The sequence below is a fragment of the Drosophila albomicans genome, chromosome 4, assembly GCF_009650485.2.
Source record: "Drosophila albomicans strain 15112-1751.03 chromosome 4, ASM965048v2, whole genome shotgun sequence".
Lineage (NCBI taxonomy): Eukaryota > Metazoa > Arthropoda > Insecta > Diptera > Drosophilidae > Drosophila > Drosophila albomicans.
In genome coordinates, this window is record NC_047630.2 from 990,994 (window position 1) to 1,006,406 (window position 15,413).

General features: G+C 34.7%; 1 protein-coding gene across 6 annotated transcripts; it reads right to left on the minus strand.

The window, feature by feature from the left end:
• Positions 1–66: 66 nt before the first annotated feature.
• On the minus strand, positions 67–13,405 carry LOC117573181 (polyamine-transporting ATPase 13A3). 6 transcript variants are annotated; one of them, XM_034256157.2, is made up of 9 exons: positions 13,245–13,405; positions 11,260–13,070; positions 8,113–8,401; positions 7,963–8,051; positions 7,108–7,469; positions 5,761–6,264; positions 5,463–5,663; positions 1,652–3,506; positions 68–1,448 (listed from the first exon to the last, which is right to left on the minus strand). In XM_034256157.2, the coding sequence occupies exons 2-9, from the start codon at positions 11,759–11,761 to the stop codon at positions 799–801; spliced, it is 4,452 nt and encodes a 1,483-aa protein (XP_034112048.1). In that variant the 5' UTR covers positions 11,762–13,070; positions 13,245–13,405; the 3' UTR covers positions 68–798. The 6 variants fall into 6 exon arrangements, with proteins under 6 accessions (XP_034112055.1, XP_034112054.1, XP_034112051.1 ...); XM_034256164.2 differs by lacking the exons at positions 11,260–13,070; positions 13,245–13,405 and adding an exon at positions 9,477–9,697 and having other exon boundaries at positions 67–1,448; XM_034256163.2 differs by lacking the exons at positions 11,260–13,070; positions 13,245–13,405 and adding an exon at positions 9,324–9,444 and having other exon boundaries at positions 67–1,448.
• Positions 13,406–15,413: the final 2,008 nt, after the last annotated feature.

Genomic DNA, 15,413 nt, shown 5'->3' on the forward strand with positions numbered 1-15,413 from the left:
GCGGTATATTAATTTGGTATATTTAAAAATTAATACCATAATAATATCCTTTTATTCAAAATGTGTAGCGGGTATTTCACAGCGAGCACTTTTACTTTGGAAAGGATTTGCACGCCACACATACGAACATTTATATATAGCAGTCCCTAAAATACAAAGTTTTTAATTATGACTTATTGTTCGTTTAATATGCAATTCAGAATTAATGACCATTTAATTTATTTGTTCAGCACATTTTACATAAGTAATCGTTAACTTTTTAAGTACAGTTATTTATCTGATGTATAATATATTATATATCATTAACTATAAAAGGAACAGAAATTCATAACGGCATTAATTAATACTTAATTAGGGAGCCAATTGAGCTGGTGTAAGTTATATAATTATACTAAGATATATTTATTACAATATACCTGCCAGTTTTTGGTTTTGGCAGTCTAAATGAATCTTTCAGAGGTAGTTGCCATTATTGATCAATACACTTTGTATTTTATTTTTTCAGCTTACAAGTACTAAAGTTAATCAAAATGGATTTGGTTGTTGTGCCTACTTATACACGTCCTCCTAACCAGAGAAATACACTTTTTAGTATTTACAATTCTCACTTATAGTATTATTAATAACAGACATATTAAATACTATTATTTAAATATCATTACATATTAAATTAAAAATATATTACAATTACAAAGATGTATCTATATAAATCATATATCAAATTTTCTCTGCATCTCAGCTTGCCACGGAGAAAGATAAGAGAAAGATTCTATATATTAATGCAATGCAATGGTAATGCTAATCATTGACTGCATTTTGAGTGGTTACGTTTTCAAAAAACCCGGGAAAGATGCCATATTGTACGGCATCTGGATGTTGCTCAGCACTTAAATTTACATATGTTGGTTGCTGCATTTCTGTTGTTGGTAGATCACTTGAAGTTGAATCATGTACACCAAAGGCATCCGTTATGGGTGGCCATTTATCAAATGATTGCATGTCGTATTGCAATTGCATATATTTACGAGTGGATGTGCAAGGGTTTTTCTCTCGTTGCACTTGACAATGTTGAAATAGCCAATATTCGATTATAAATGTTTCAATTAGAACGTGGGTAATAAATGCAGCCACGCCATACGACAGCATAACTAGGCGAAATGATATCTCGGGCGGAACGACTAGTTGGAAAAATTGCGATATCCATTCACTGGGGTACACCACTAGATAAATGATGATGGCCAAGTTGATCGCCATGGTCAGGCATAAGGGCCAATTGGACCAGATGGGTTTACGATATGGAGCACCCTTTGAGAAGACAAAAGCAAGTATAACATACTGGAAACTGGATATGGCAAACATCGTATAGTTTTCATAGCAGCCTAAATGTTCATTATCTGCTGTTTGCACGAATGGTTGAAACCAGGTCTGCTGGTGTAGCTGCAACCAACCTAATGAGATGAAAAAAAGAAAAAACAAAACAAAAATGCGATTAATAAAAATTATTGAAAAGGTAAGAGTTTTCACATATGGACCCTTTTCGCATGCGCTTTATAAGAATAAGTTAAGAGCGGAATGCTCATAGATATGTAATTCAATAAGGGGCCACAAGTGTAGCTTCAGCGCTCCCTTGTTTCGCGTTGCATATACTTACCCGCTACCTGGAAGACAATCACAGCAGCCAGATGCAAGAGGAGCGAGGCCAAAGGCGTCGCTGATATCAATGAACTGAGAGGCACCTGACTAACTAGTTGGCCAGCGTAAGCCTCGGTTTTGCCAAAAAAGAATGCAAATACCGAGATGAGTCCTAGGTCGATGTATAAATACTGTTTATCCGTGAGGTTCGAGTTGATCGAGTACAATATCATGACAGATATAAATTGAACCAGCGAATAGGCAGCCATATACTTAAATATGCCAAATGATGTCACTAACGCGGCACGCCCTTCCTTAATTACCATCGGTACAGCAGCAATGGTTGGCTTTCGTGATGTGAACGGTGACGCGATTGAAGATTCCGTTTCGCTAAGCGATATACCAGTGTGTGCGACCTTAAGTGCACCACAATCGTTGGCACCATCTCCGCACATGGCCACGTAATAGTCCAAATTTTGCAATTCCACAATGAGAGCTTGCTTTTGTTCGGGGGACATGCGTGCATAAATTGCGCCACGCGTTAAAATGTTTGCCATTTGATTGGGAAAACGATCATGCACGATTTGCCAGGTATTGCCATCCATTGCAAATGTGTAATTTTGTCGCCAACAGTCATGTTGCTGGTTATTAAGTGATTGACTGCTTGTCACACCAATTTCTACATCCACATTGTCATCATTGTGAGTCCATGTATCAACAGTTTTTACGCTAGTTAAGCTGTTGCTGTTAGGTAGTACGCTCGTTGTACAACTTGAATCGCAGCTGTTCATCAAAGAGTTGTTTGACTGCGATAGCTCAATATGCTGAACAAATGCAGCTCCAGCTCCCAAGCATGTTTTATTACCGTTTAGAGTGGGTGCAGGTGCGGCCATATTAATTGTTTCACTGCCTAGCTCGAGAGTATACTGTAGTTGATATTGAGTATGTTGATGTTGATGATTAGAATCAATCTTGTTGTCCGAAGGTGACGACGATGGCACCGCATGCACCGTAACTACTGCTTGTGATGAACTCACAATACCACAATCTCGAGCTACGCTCATCGCTGTCAGTATATTATCACCAGTGATCATGATCGTGCGAATGTTTGCCAAATTTAGTGAATTAATTACAGCCGTGGTGTCGGCTTTCAACCGATTTTCCATTATCACAAAACCAAGAAACTCTAAATTATGTTCAACATCATCGCGCGACAGCCGCTGCACTTTTGTGTAGTTAATTTTTGGGCTTAGTGCCTTAAAACCCAAAGCGATAATGCGGAATCCTTGCTTGGCAAACATCGAGAGCTGTTGTGTATAATCATCGGGCAAAGTCTGGGGCAGGCATAATTGTTGTATCATCTCAGGTGATCCCTTGCAGTATACATTGAATCCTCGAGCGCTTAAACAACGTGTGATTACAGCCATTCGTTGCAAATTTGATGCGAATGGAAACTCACGAACAATCCCATGATCAAAATGCATCTCCGACTGGGATAGGCCAACATTAGCTAGTAGATCGTCTACTGATGATTGTCGAATAACTGGTGCAGGCGCTGCTTTTGACTCAGTCCCTAAATTGACACGATTCGGCTGACGTAGTATTGTGGGATAAATGAGGCCATATTTTTCATTTTCTGGTATATTATTAAAATCTTCCAGAATCCAGCCGGTTGACTCAAACATCTTCAGATCTAAAGGATCACCCGTCATAGTACCATTCATAACAGTAATCGAGTGGCACGTCACCATGCCAAATAAAAAATGATCGTAGGGCAATCGACCGATATCCTTTAAAGGTATTTGAAATTGATTTGTCGATGATTTTGGAACAACACCCCACATATCCATGCCATCCTCCGTCAAAGTTCCAGTCTGTCGAAAGAATTGAATATATATTAAATTTGTATTAGTTATTAATAGACTGAAGTGCAGTTACTAATTAATAAAATATTGCGTTAGTTGAACAATAAAATAATACAGTCTCTATGGTGTAAAACTTTAATTGTAACTAAAGGTTCACAAATAAAGTTTGCTATGTTGATCTTAATTTCAAATCATTCAAATAATATGTGTTAGTTTTTATAGTTACAAAATTAAGAATAGCACCAAATTTGATATTTTTTGTTTAAAAAATAACTAATGCTTAAGGTGGAAAATACTTAAAAACAATTTTTTTTTTAATTTATATTAACGGGAAAATTTGACGAGAAAAAAGAATAGCACATCTTATAATATTCTCTTAAACATCGTTAAATTGCGAGATTCTGAACAAAAACAAATCATAGGTTTTATTTATTCGTTTTAATTATAGTAAAAAAAAAAAAAAAAAAAAATATTTAAATAATTCACATAAAATGGATCGATTTTCATTGGGTTAAATTTTCTTGATAAAGAAAAAATGTTGATACAATTTTTGTATGTAATTGTTAAATATTCAAATTAAATAACAAGTTATAATAATCTGACGAAATTAAAATGAAATCGCGAACTAAAACAATTTTTACCTACATTAATTGAAATGGTGGACATGCAAGATCAAAAGGTCATCTTAAAAGGGTGCTCCTGAGAAAGGAGTTCTTCAAGTGGCCGATAGCAAAAACTATTAGCATATCTACTATAGAAATCAAACTACCCTCAGTATCGAATTAATGTAATCACTTTGTACTGTATCAAGTTTTAGTCCAAATGGCTATTTTCGAAATAAAAATTCTTTTTTTATCCGATGACAACCAAGTAGTATTATTTGATGGAAAACGATATAATATGGTATTTTGAGTCTAAAATATCCCAATTAAGCCCATATTTACAAAAATAATACCACAAATCATGTGGTACCTCGTAGAATATATAATAAGGACTAGGTATGTATCAGTAAAGCGACAAATTGGAGCATATCCACAAAAAAAAAAGGTTCCAAGGCAATAAAGCAATAGATTTGATGCGTTAAATAGCGAATATATCTTATAAATATCTTATTGAATGTCAAGTAGACAACTACTAGTTGGGGCAACATTTTCGAGAGTTGCACTGGGATTTTAGTTGTAAAGACCTTTTAGACCATGTCAAGACAAGGCTACGTCCCTGCTCAGACGAAGCCAACGTGTTTTTGTCAAGGGATCGTCAATCATATACTAAATTTATGTAATGACATTGATATTAATAGATGGCGCTTTTCTTATTTTCATCAATTTTCCCACAAAAAAAAAAAAACAAGCATTATCGTCCACATGAAGTTTTGCATCATTTTCCACCTTAAGCATTAGTTATTTTATTAATACAATATTTAAAATAGATTCCATTCTTAGCTGCGTAACTGTATTAAGAATCTAAAATAAACTTGAGCAGGATGGTGCGTCTCTTTTTTGCTGGTTTTTGAATCGGATCTAGGGATCTAGGTCTTCATATGGATGTCGGCCCAATCGACTCGTATGTTGAAAATATCTGTGATGCCACTGAAATCCCATCGATAATTTCAGCTAACAGGACTTCGAATCTTTTCAGTCAACACGTTCGGACTTGGCTACTCAGAACCTTGCAATATTAAGCTACCCAGGTGTTAAAGATTTTTTTGTTTTATCATTTGAGTATAAATTTCGACAATCGTTTATACTTTTTTAATCAATTAAATGACCGACTTGTAATATAACGTTATTTTAGTTACATCATAGATTGTTTCCAAAATAATCGATAATCAGTTTAACTGTCTTATCAACGTCGTATTCTTAATTATACGCGTTGGCCATATAGAATATTATTTCATAAGCAATAAAACGGTTTGATGATATTTAAATATTTTTTTTGTTATATTACAATCAAACGCTAACTTACCTTATCAAAGCAGCAACAATCAATACTACCAGCGACATTTATAGAACGAGGCGATATACAATAAATGTCATTATGTTTTAATCGTTTTTGCGCATAAAATCGACCAACAGTCATTGCAGCTGGCAATGCTGGGGGCACAACAATCGTTATTAAATCCAATGATTCCACGATTAGTTTTGTCGCATCGGTACCACGTAATATCTAAAAAATTAGCACATTTTTAAATTAAAATTGTAATTGTTGTAATTGATTGTATAAGGGTTAACTTCAATTGTCTTAGAGGCTATGCTGAACTTACTTTTGTAACCAGCGTGTATATAAAGCCAACAAAAGCGATCAGAGCTAAACACTGAATAAATTTGTATGAGTCTTGCTCGAACTTGTAATCGACGGGCGGTGGATATAATATCGATCGTATTAGGCCTCCTTTCGCAGTTACATTACCCGTATTTATGACGAAAGCCAACACTTTTTTCGAGCCAATATAACGTGTCTGAATGACCTTAGTACCGCAAAACAAAGTGTGCCTCACATGTTCTTTTTTGTCAAAGATGACATCACGCTTCATTGGCAGAGGTGTTTTAGTCACCGGCACACTCTCTCCCGTCAGCATTGATTCGTCCATGATGCAGTTACCAGACAGTAGGACAGCATCACATTGCATTGTACAACCTGATGTTGGTATTTCAATAATGTCACCGGGTACCAGAGATGATGTTAACACTTCTCTAGGCACTCCTTTGGCATTTACAACTAGTGCATGACCTGTATTCAACACAGTCTTATGTAATACATTTTGATTCTGAAATATAAATGCGACAGCTTTTAATAAATTTAAAAATTGCAGAAAAAAATAAAGAAACATAAATATATCAAAAACATACCAACAAATTTTATCTACAATGTTGATATTACCAATGCATCAAAAATATACAAAAATAGCAGCGCAATCATGCCCATGCAGATTGGTTGATTAATAACTAATATTAATAACTTAATAGCTCCAATGTTTTCAAATTTTCAAGAATGATTAATTTACTGACAGATAGAACTATGTATAAGTTAAAGCGTCGGAAATTCCTAATTCTGCGTGTTACATACAAGTAAATTACGACTTCCTACAAACTTTCTATTAGAACTTCTTTTGTTACAATTTTTACATTTTGTTGGCAATATATACGCATGAAGGATTAGCCAATATAATGGATTATTATAATTTTCAATATCTTCTCTTTTATCACAAATTTATTTGGTTGAGTAGAGTTTTCTTCTCCTTGATGACATTCAATAAACTTACTGAAATGTCAATGACTATTACTAAAGTAGTTTTCGTTCCTGGTAATAGGTTAATTGACTTTATAGAGTTCAAAGGTTCCAAAAACAAAGTTGAACCCATTGTATTATAAATAAATATCATAAATATAAATATCGTAATTGTCTAGAAAACTTTAATGACTTTTGCTAAAAACTCTATACTCTACACTTACAGCATGTCATGCGTATTTTGTATTTCAATTCCATGTTTACTTTCTTCATGGGAAACTATCTTAAATTTGCAATTTAATGTGCTTAGAATGAAAATTTTATCCTCATAGCTCTCATATTTTGTTGTTTGAATGGGTGTGTCAATGTCAAATTGTCTTACCTTCTTTGTTTGAATGATTGACATGGTAATGCCAAATATCGACATCAGCATGATGACACAAGCATAATAATAATAATCATAGGTGAACCATAGGATCACAGAAAATATTTGAAATACATAAAACGGGTTCAGAACCTCCAAAAACAATAGTGTTTTCACGTCTTTTAAGGGTACTGTTATCTCATTGACACCAAACACAATGCCACGAGATAGTTGCTCATGGAGTGCTAATCCACGTTGCTGATGGAAGTAAGAGCAAGGCACGTTCACATCTAGTCCGTTAATTTTATTAAAGTTGCTAATGCCACTGTCCCATGCATAAACCAATTGTTTACATCGAAACGTTCTCAACGTTCGACAGCCTGAAATGCGAGTAAACATGTCCATAAGTTATATGCTTAATGTATATTGATATGTCAATATATTTAATTGAGGAAGATACAAACATTCGAAAATAAACTCCTCCCGAGTAGCTAACTACAGAAGAACATGTATATGTGCTGAGCTTATAAATAAATAGCACATTTGTCTGACTGTCCATCTCAATAAATACAATAAAGGACCACTTGACAAATGTTATGAACATATATAATAATCTTGCGACAGAGGAATCGAATAGTAAAAAAGATTAATAAAAAGAAACATGACTTTTCAAGCTTGAAACAATTAATTCATTCACATAAAACATATAGAACACAGAAGCTCCACAATTTGTATTTTCTACACCTAATAAATTTGTAATTATTTTCAAACTTGTATTGATACACATACACACACATCCAAACACACACACCCACAAAAATATTGTCGCTACCACAGTCCCCCTAATCATTGTCATGCACTATTGAAACTTACTTTTGAAATGTGCTGATGAGAAATGAACAGAGAGTTGAAGCTTATTATCATCGATGGTTTCATCAGGAACTTTTTCGTAAAATAAATTTCTGAAATAAATAAAATATTTTAGATGCTTATCACACTTAATGTTGTATCTGGAGTACTTACTTTAAATGTTGAATAGTTATAATTTGGACAGGCTTTACGTGGTAAAGCTTGTGCTTTCCTTGATAATCTTCTTCAACCAGGACTTGCTGGGCCTCTTCCAAAGGACATGGTTGACATGTGGCTATCAAATACCAATGACGCCACCAATGTAATACTAGACGCAATAATCCTCCAGTTAAGCAAATGCATATCCAACACAAAATCAACCGCAAATGTGATCGACGATAGCCACTGATTTTCATTTGATCTTGTTGATCCTGGTTAAGGACGGCCATGTATGGTTTCGGTTCTGTAATGTATCCCAAAATTGCTTATGCATATCCATATCCATATAGATACAAATGCATATTTTTCTGCATGTATATACATAGATACATATCATATATATATACATACATACATTATTACATACATATATATATATATATATATATGTATATATATATATATAAGCATAATAAGTTCACTATTCACCTCTTTTGACCATATAAAACATTTATCTTTGCATACCTCGCAATACATCGCAGCTCATCACGAATGTTTGCTATTAAATTTAGCCGCTTTATATCGGTTGTGATGTTGTCGACGTCTGCAATATTCTACAAATTTTCATTTATATGCTCACAAATGCTTTCTACTCAACTAAAAATCCAGCCCCCTGATAATACCATTACCTGTTTTCTGATTTATACAAAGGTACTTAATTGAAGCAGTATCAACGTATTACTTTAAAAAGACAATAGGTCTTAATATAAAAATTTACTCAATTTTGGAACAATAAATAAATCATTCTTAGAGATTAAGTATTGGGCACACGTCTATAGATGCAATGAAAATGGCACTTAGGCTAAGTAAAACTTAAGTAATCAATTCAACAATCGGACGTATATATGTACGTATAGTACATATGAACACATGTAGATAAAAATGAATTGATAAGAAACGAGGAAAAAAGCTTCAGTTGGGTCAAATCCACTAGCACTATTAAAGAGCACAACAAAAGATAAATGACTTATTTTTTAAAGTATAGCACTAAGTAAAACTTTTGCACAATTACAAAAAATATATATACATATATTGTTTTTTGCAAATGTTTTAAAAATGTAAAACATCTATGGCACATAGACTTTCTGTCTTATGATGTAATTACCCCCGATCACATCTGTACCGTATATAGCAATGTTATTTCTACAGAGCAGTACATTACTTACATATCTTGAATTATGGATTTCTATGTTTGACGATATATATGTATGTATGTATGTGTTTAAATGTACAATCACTATTCTCCAATAAACGAGTTTATTCCCAATGCTGCGTCACCGTACAATGTGGTTGAATTATAAGTACTTAATTCTACTTACAATTCATGAGACACATGTCAGCTGGCAGTCTAATTAAGATTGTAATAAACATATGTGCATATGTACATCTCATTGCACTTTTTGGATGTATATACATGTCTTTTTATTCCTTAGTATATATTTTGAAGACTGCGTACATTTCGCACAAATTAATTTTATTTACTAAGTAAACTAATTTTATTTATTTCTCTCGAGGTTTGGTGATCAACACAAATATTTTTACATTTACACATGTACATACATATGTATGCGTAATCCTCAATAAAAATATAAGTGTTGCACAATGTCGTAGAGCTAAACACATACATAGTACATATAATAAACCCCGAACAATTTCCATCCGCACTAACCTCGTTAATAAATTGTACAAATTTACAACAAAACAACAATTGATAACTTAAGAAAAGTGGCTTGGGTTGCCTGTTGCTTATTGTTTTTCACATGCAAACACAACAAAAACCAAGCTTTTAAATTGTCACATATGTATTTCGGTGTTTGCGACGAGAGACGCACATATCTTTTACATACACATGTATGTATGTATTTATGGAGATGAATGTACAATGTATGTGTACGTTCGTATATACATACATACATATGTATGTATAAATTAAAATATGCTTACACATATCAATATGTATTCATGAAATTTCGATGACGTCATAGATATTAAAAAAGTTATTTCTAAATAAACAAACGGTTTTCAATTGAACAAGTAAGAAAGCTATAGTCGAGTGTGCTCGACTGTGAGACTACCCATAAAAAATACTAAAGATTGGTTTACCGATATTGTACTAAAATTGAAAATATCCCATTGAGTAGGAAATTTACAAGATTATCAGCAAAACAGTAGACGTTTTTTGACATACAAAAGTATTTCTTAAACAACTTTTAAAGTTTTTATCTGATCTTAACCAAATTCAGGAATCATGAATACTGTAGTTGTTCTATATAATCGCTAGCTTCAATATTTTTCAATTTCCATGAGCGAATGTGGGCGTGGCAAACAAACAAGTGTTGTCGAAGTAAAATTGTAGCTCTATTTCTTATAGTTCTTGAGATCCACTGTTTTATACGTTGTATGGTAATACAATCTCGGATGTTGACGCTGATCAAGAATATATATACTTTATGGGGTCGGAGATAACTTCCCCGTCGATTTAAAATTGTAAATATACTATGCGAATCTATAAGAACTTATTATACAATTTCAAAAGCATTTATTATTTAATAGACAAAGAAAATTTCGATTTAAAAAGATTCTCCGTTAGTTTTGTTTATTTGGTATATAAAACCCATACCATTGTTTAAATCAGAGAAAACGGAAAATATCTGTTCCACCAAAGTAATTTAATCTAAATCCAAATACACAGTAAGATTTTATAATGTAGTTATCAAGATCGAGACAATAGGCCCAATATGAACTCTGCCACCCATTTGGAAACTGTCGAGCGCAATTTAATTCCACAAAAACCAAACTGAGCTGCGCAAACAACGAGAGCTAACGGATATGTCCCAGTAGAGTTATAAAATGTAAGTTCACAGATCAATATTCAGAATAGCGCACTTTTATTTAATTGCACTCGCAAAATAAATTTAAAACAAAGGAAAATCATTTATTGCATTGCATAAATTATTCTGAAGAAATCTCTCTTTCGAAAGTTTTAAATATTGAAATAGTTGATTTTCAAGACTTGGAAAATGTCGAACTATTTATAATGCTTATGTATACAAATGTACTGAGTTGAACTGAGGTGAGTATGTTAAATAAGTGGGTACCTACCCTTCACAAGTAATTGTGATTCTTGAAGATCGAAAGTTTCATCAAGATCAAGCGTCATACTAACATCAGCTGACGTAATAGGTGGTTTCCACATCTGATCCCTTTCATTTGAACAACGACGATGATGCAGGTGCTCGGGTGTAGGTGTATTAAAACTGCTTTGTTCTGTAGTAGTATTGTTATTATCCTTTGTAGGTGGAAGATTAGTTGCTATACAGGGACCTTTTGATATTATGGTCGACGAAGTCGCTGAATTCGGTTGTGCTACGGTTGAATTCCACCAGTTGAGTTTTATAAGATTATTCTTTGTGGCATTGCAAGGAATATGAAGCGCAGACTTAGGTTTATTTACATTCGTTGTAGTTTGTACGCCAGTGCTATCGAAAATTGGCTTCATTGGCAAGAGCTCCGGGCAAAGACTTGTGTTACGATCTGCATGCACACATGAACCATCTACACGTTCAATTATATCGGCGGCGGCTGCGGTACTTGCAGCAGGCATGATGCGAATCGGGATAGTTTGACTTACTTTCTTTAAATTCCTTTAACGCGTTTGCAGCACGCAAAATATTTTGCAATTTTGCGGTACGGGAAATAAGGTCTTTTACACAATGCAATCGTATATATCTCAAATTTCTAGTTTTTACTGATTGGACTGAGCGTTGGTAGAAGCAGTTTGCATAAATAATATGTATTAGGAAGTTAAATATTGTTCCTATTAATATTTGGTATTTGTTTCGATTGTCTGTGGTGTATAGTCTTACAGATATCGAAATCGATATCGAAGTCACAATCCATTAACAACGCAATATCAGCTGTACATCTCTTGCACTTGTCCGAAGTCTGCAATGCGAATACACCAATACGAATAACAATTGCCGCATTTAAACGACTTAGAAATAGTAATGTTACATTTAACAGGTATGTATAATGGCATTATTTTCTTAGGAGCACCTTTGTTTGAATTTATAGCGTTTTCGCTTACGCCTCTGCCGTAAGGCAAGTGTGTGTAACCCTTTCCGACGAAGTCGACTGCTAAAAACTTCTTTGACTTTAGGATTGGGTGTAGGACTGTGTATGCTACCCCAAATGATGCTTAATCATCCGAAGCTTGAGCTCGCGTCAACCAATAGTATAAGCCACCACGCAAAATGTATTTGAAGTCGTATTTGTTCGTGTCCTCCGCTGCCAACGCTTTTCTCGAAATAAAATTGTTTCACGTACACCTTCTGCAATAGTACTAGATCCTGTAGGATTATGATAATGCCTTCATAAGATTGCTCTGCAGTTAGTAGAGGAGTTTTAGCAGTTGCAACAACTTTACACGCACTATGGATGTCTCGACGTAGGCGCAATCTTCTCCGATATGATGACCCGATGTACTCCTGCTGCTGCTCGGTGGCCTTTTGAACTGAATGCATTACGTTTTGGCTGAAGGAATTACAATATTTTTGACAAACCAATATATGGTCAATGTGTCTTCAATAATTATACTCGACTTGATCTTGCTCTTCTTGCTGTTCGTCGCGCAGTTCACAGTTTTCTACAAATTCATTTCCATCTACACAAAATACATACACTGATACATATATACAATGCTTTATTCAGTTCTTTATCCATTAGAATCACTGTCGACAAATGCACTCTGACTCCGATTTCAGATACCGATTACATATCCACATACATACATATGCATAGAAAGAAATATAATATACAAACATATGCATACATATGGCATAACTTATTCATCGTTTGACAATATTCATTGGTTTATATAATTGCTCACGGATTGTTCGATTTTCGCTGATTGCCTACATTAAACACATATAATACAGGGCAGTTAATAATTAGTTTTGAATTTCGTTAGGGTTTTTTTTTTAATTAAGCAATTGGCATTTTTTTAAAGCTGGTTTGTTTATTCCTTTGAGAGAAACATTTAATTGCAAACTCATTATTAACTTACATACATATAAATGTACATGTACCTTACGGAAATCAAAGATAATCTATGATGTTTGTTGCTCCCATGTTAATGACATCAATTGTTGTAGTCTAAAACGAGTAATACACATCATTTTTACAAATACACAATTCAAATAAATTTATTTCATTAAGCCCTGCGCCGCTCTTAATGATTTGCGAATAATCGATATCAAGTTTTATGTATGTACAAATGTACAACACAATACCCAATCGATATTTATTCGATTCTAGCTAGATTTTCACACAATGTAAATAAGAGAAACAACCTGAAAACATGTGGCTCAACGCTGTCAGCTCAACTATTTACGAATTGTCCAACACTTGACGTGTAATCAGATAAACAAGCCTTGATATTGAAATATGTATATATCCAAATGTTCGATAAACAAAAATTCTACTATGAAGCTAAATTTTTGTTTTCAAATCGCTGTTCCCAGATGAGCGAAAACTTATTTCTTCCGCGCATCTTCATATATATCAATAAATCGTATCGATACTCCGATACTGCAATGCATGTAGATGTCAAATCCGCTGATCCAATAAATTATATTTATTTTCACGAGAAAGTGCCACATTTGCTTTGTTTTCATTGTTTTATATTTATCATATGCTTTGCCAATATTAGTGCAAATTTCTGTGGAACAGCCGATTGGACATCCAATAGTGCTATCGAGAATACTCTCGATAATATCGGATGTGTTTGAATGCACGTGTCATTGATGGTTTTATATAAATAATAAATAATTGGTTTCTTATTATGCCCCGTTCCCACTGCAACTTAGTTCTTTTTCGCGCGTTCAAGTCCCCTTTTGGCGTTTCCACCGCCACGAACCGAAAAGTAACGGTAAATTTCTGCCAGCTGTTTAAATGTGAACAAGAATTGGCGAACAATTTAAAAATTTAAAAACTTTTTAAATTTCAATATCTTGACAAATATTAAGACAAAGTGGAGGAATATCTTATTTAACATAGATCATAAAAACCGTTTATTTTTACTGAACGGAAAAAAAATGCGAAGAGTAGTTTTTTGGGGCGGTGAAAACGGAGCATAATAGCCTATTTCCACTGTCACTCAGTTTTTTTACGTTTCGAATCAAAATTTTTTGTCTTTTGGGGTTTTACATGGAGCGAACGTAACATTCGACCTGAACGGAAAAAAAACCGAAGTTATTTGGTGCAGTGGATACAGGCTATTAATCAGCTGACAGTGCATTATGTTGAATGTGTCTTTTTCGTGGCCATAATTAACATTTTTGAAATTAACACAATTTGGTCCAGATCGGATGCGAAGGGGCAAATTACCCATGTATCCGGGTTAGTAAGGAATGAAGCATCAACGCCTCCTGTGTATTCCTTCCGTGCGACACTGAAATTTTCTACGGAGATTACTTGCATTGGTCAACCTTCCGTGATCTTTTCACTCGAAGCAATTGATCACAGAATCCGATCACTGCAACATCCCATCCGCAGTAAAGTTCACAGCAAATTAATTCTTTCGAGATCCGGGCTACTCATAACGGCAAGTCTTGTGACTTATGCTCAAGAGAGAATCACCCTGTTCGGGATTTCTTCAAATGTCAGTCAACGAGTGAGTGACCTATATCAAACAGAAAATCATCTCTTTAAACTGTTTCACAAGAAATTATTATTATTATTATGACAACCCTTATATCGGGTCTCGGCCTGAAGCGCAATATGCCTCCACGGGTCTCTGTCCTGAGCGCGCCTTCGCCAGTTGGTAACACCAAGTGTGGACAGGGTTTCCATCACCTGGTCTTGCCAACGCGTTCAGGGTCGTCCTCTCCTTTGTGTCCCACCAATCACCGCATCAAACACCTTACGAGCCGGAGCGTCTTCATCCATACGGGCAATGTGGCCCAGCCAGCGAAGTCTTTGAGATTTCACTCGACTGGCTACGTCAACATCACCGTACAGCTCATACAGCTCGTGGTTGTATCTGATGCGATAAACATCGTCCACGCAGATTGGACCAAAGATTTTGCGAAGAATTTTTCTCTCAAACACTCCAAGAGCAGCTGCATCTGACTGAGTCACTGTCCAGCACTCCGCACCATATAGGAGTACTGGAAGAATGAGCGTCTTGTAGAGTGTGGTTTTTGTGCGTCGAGTCTCCAGACTGACATCATTTGTGCTTGTTATAGCAGTGCCTA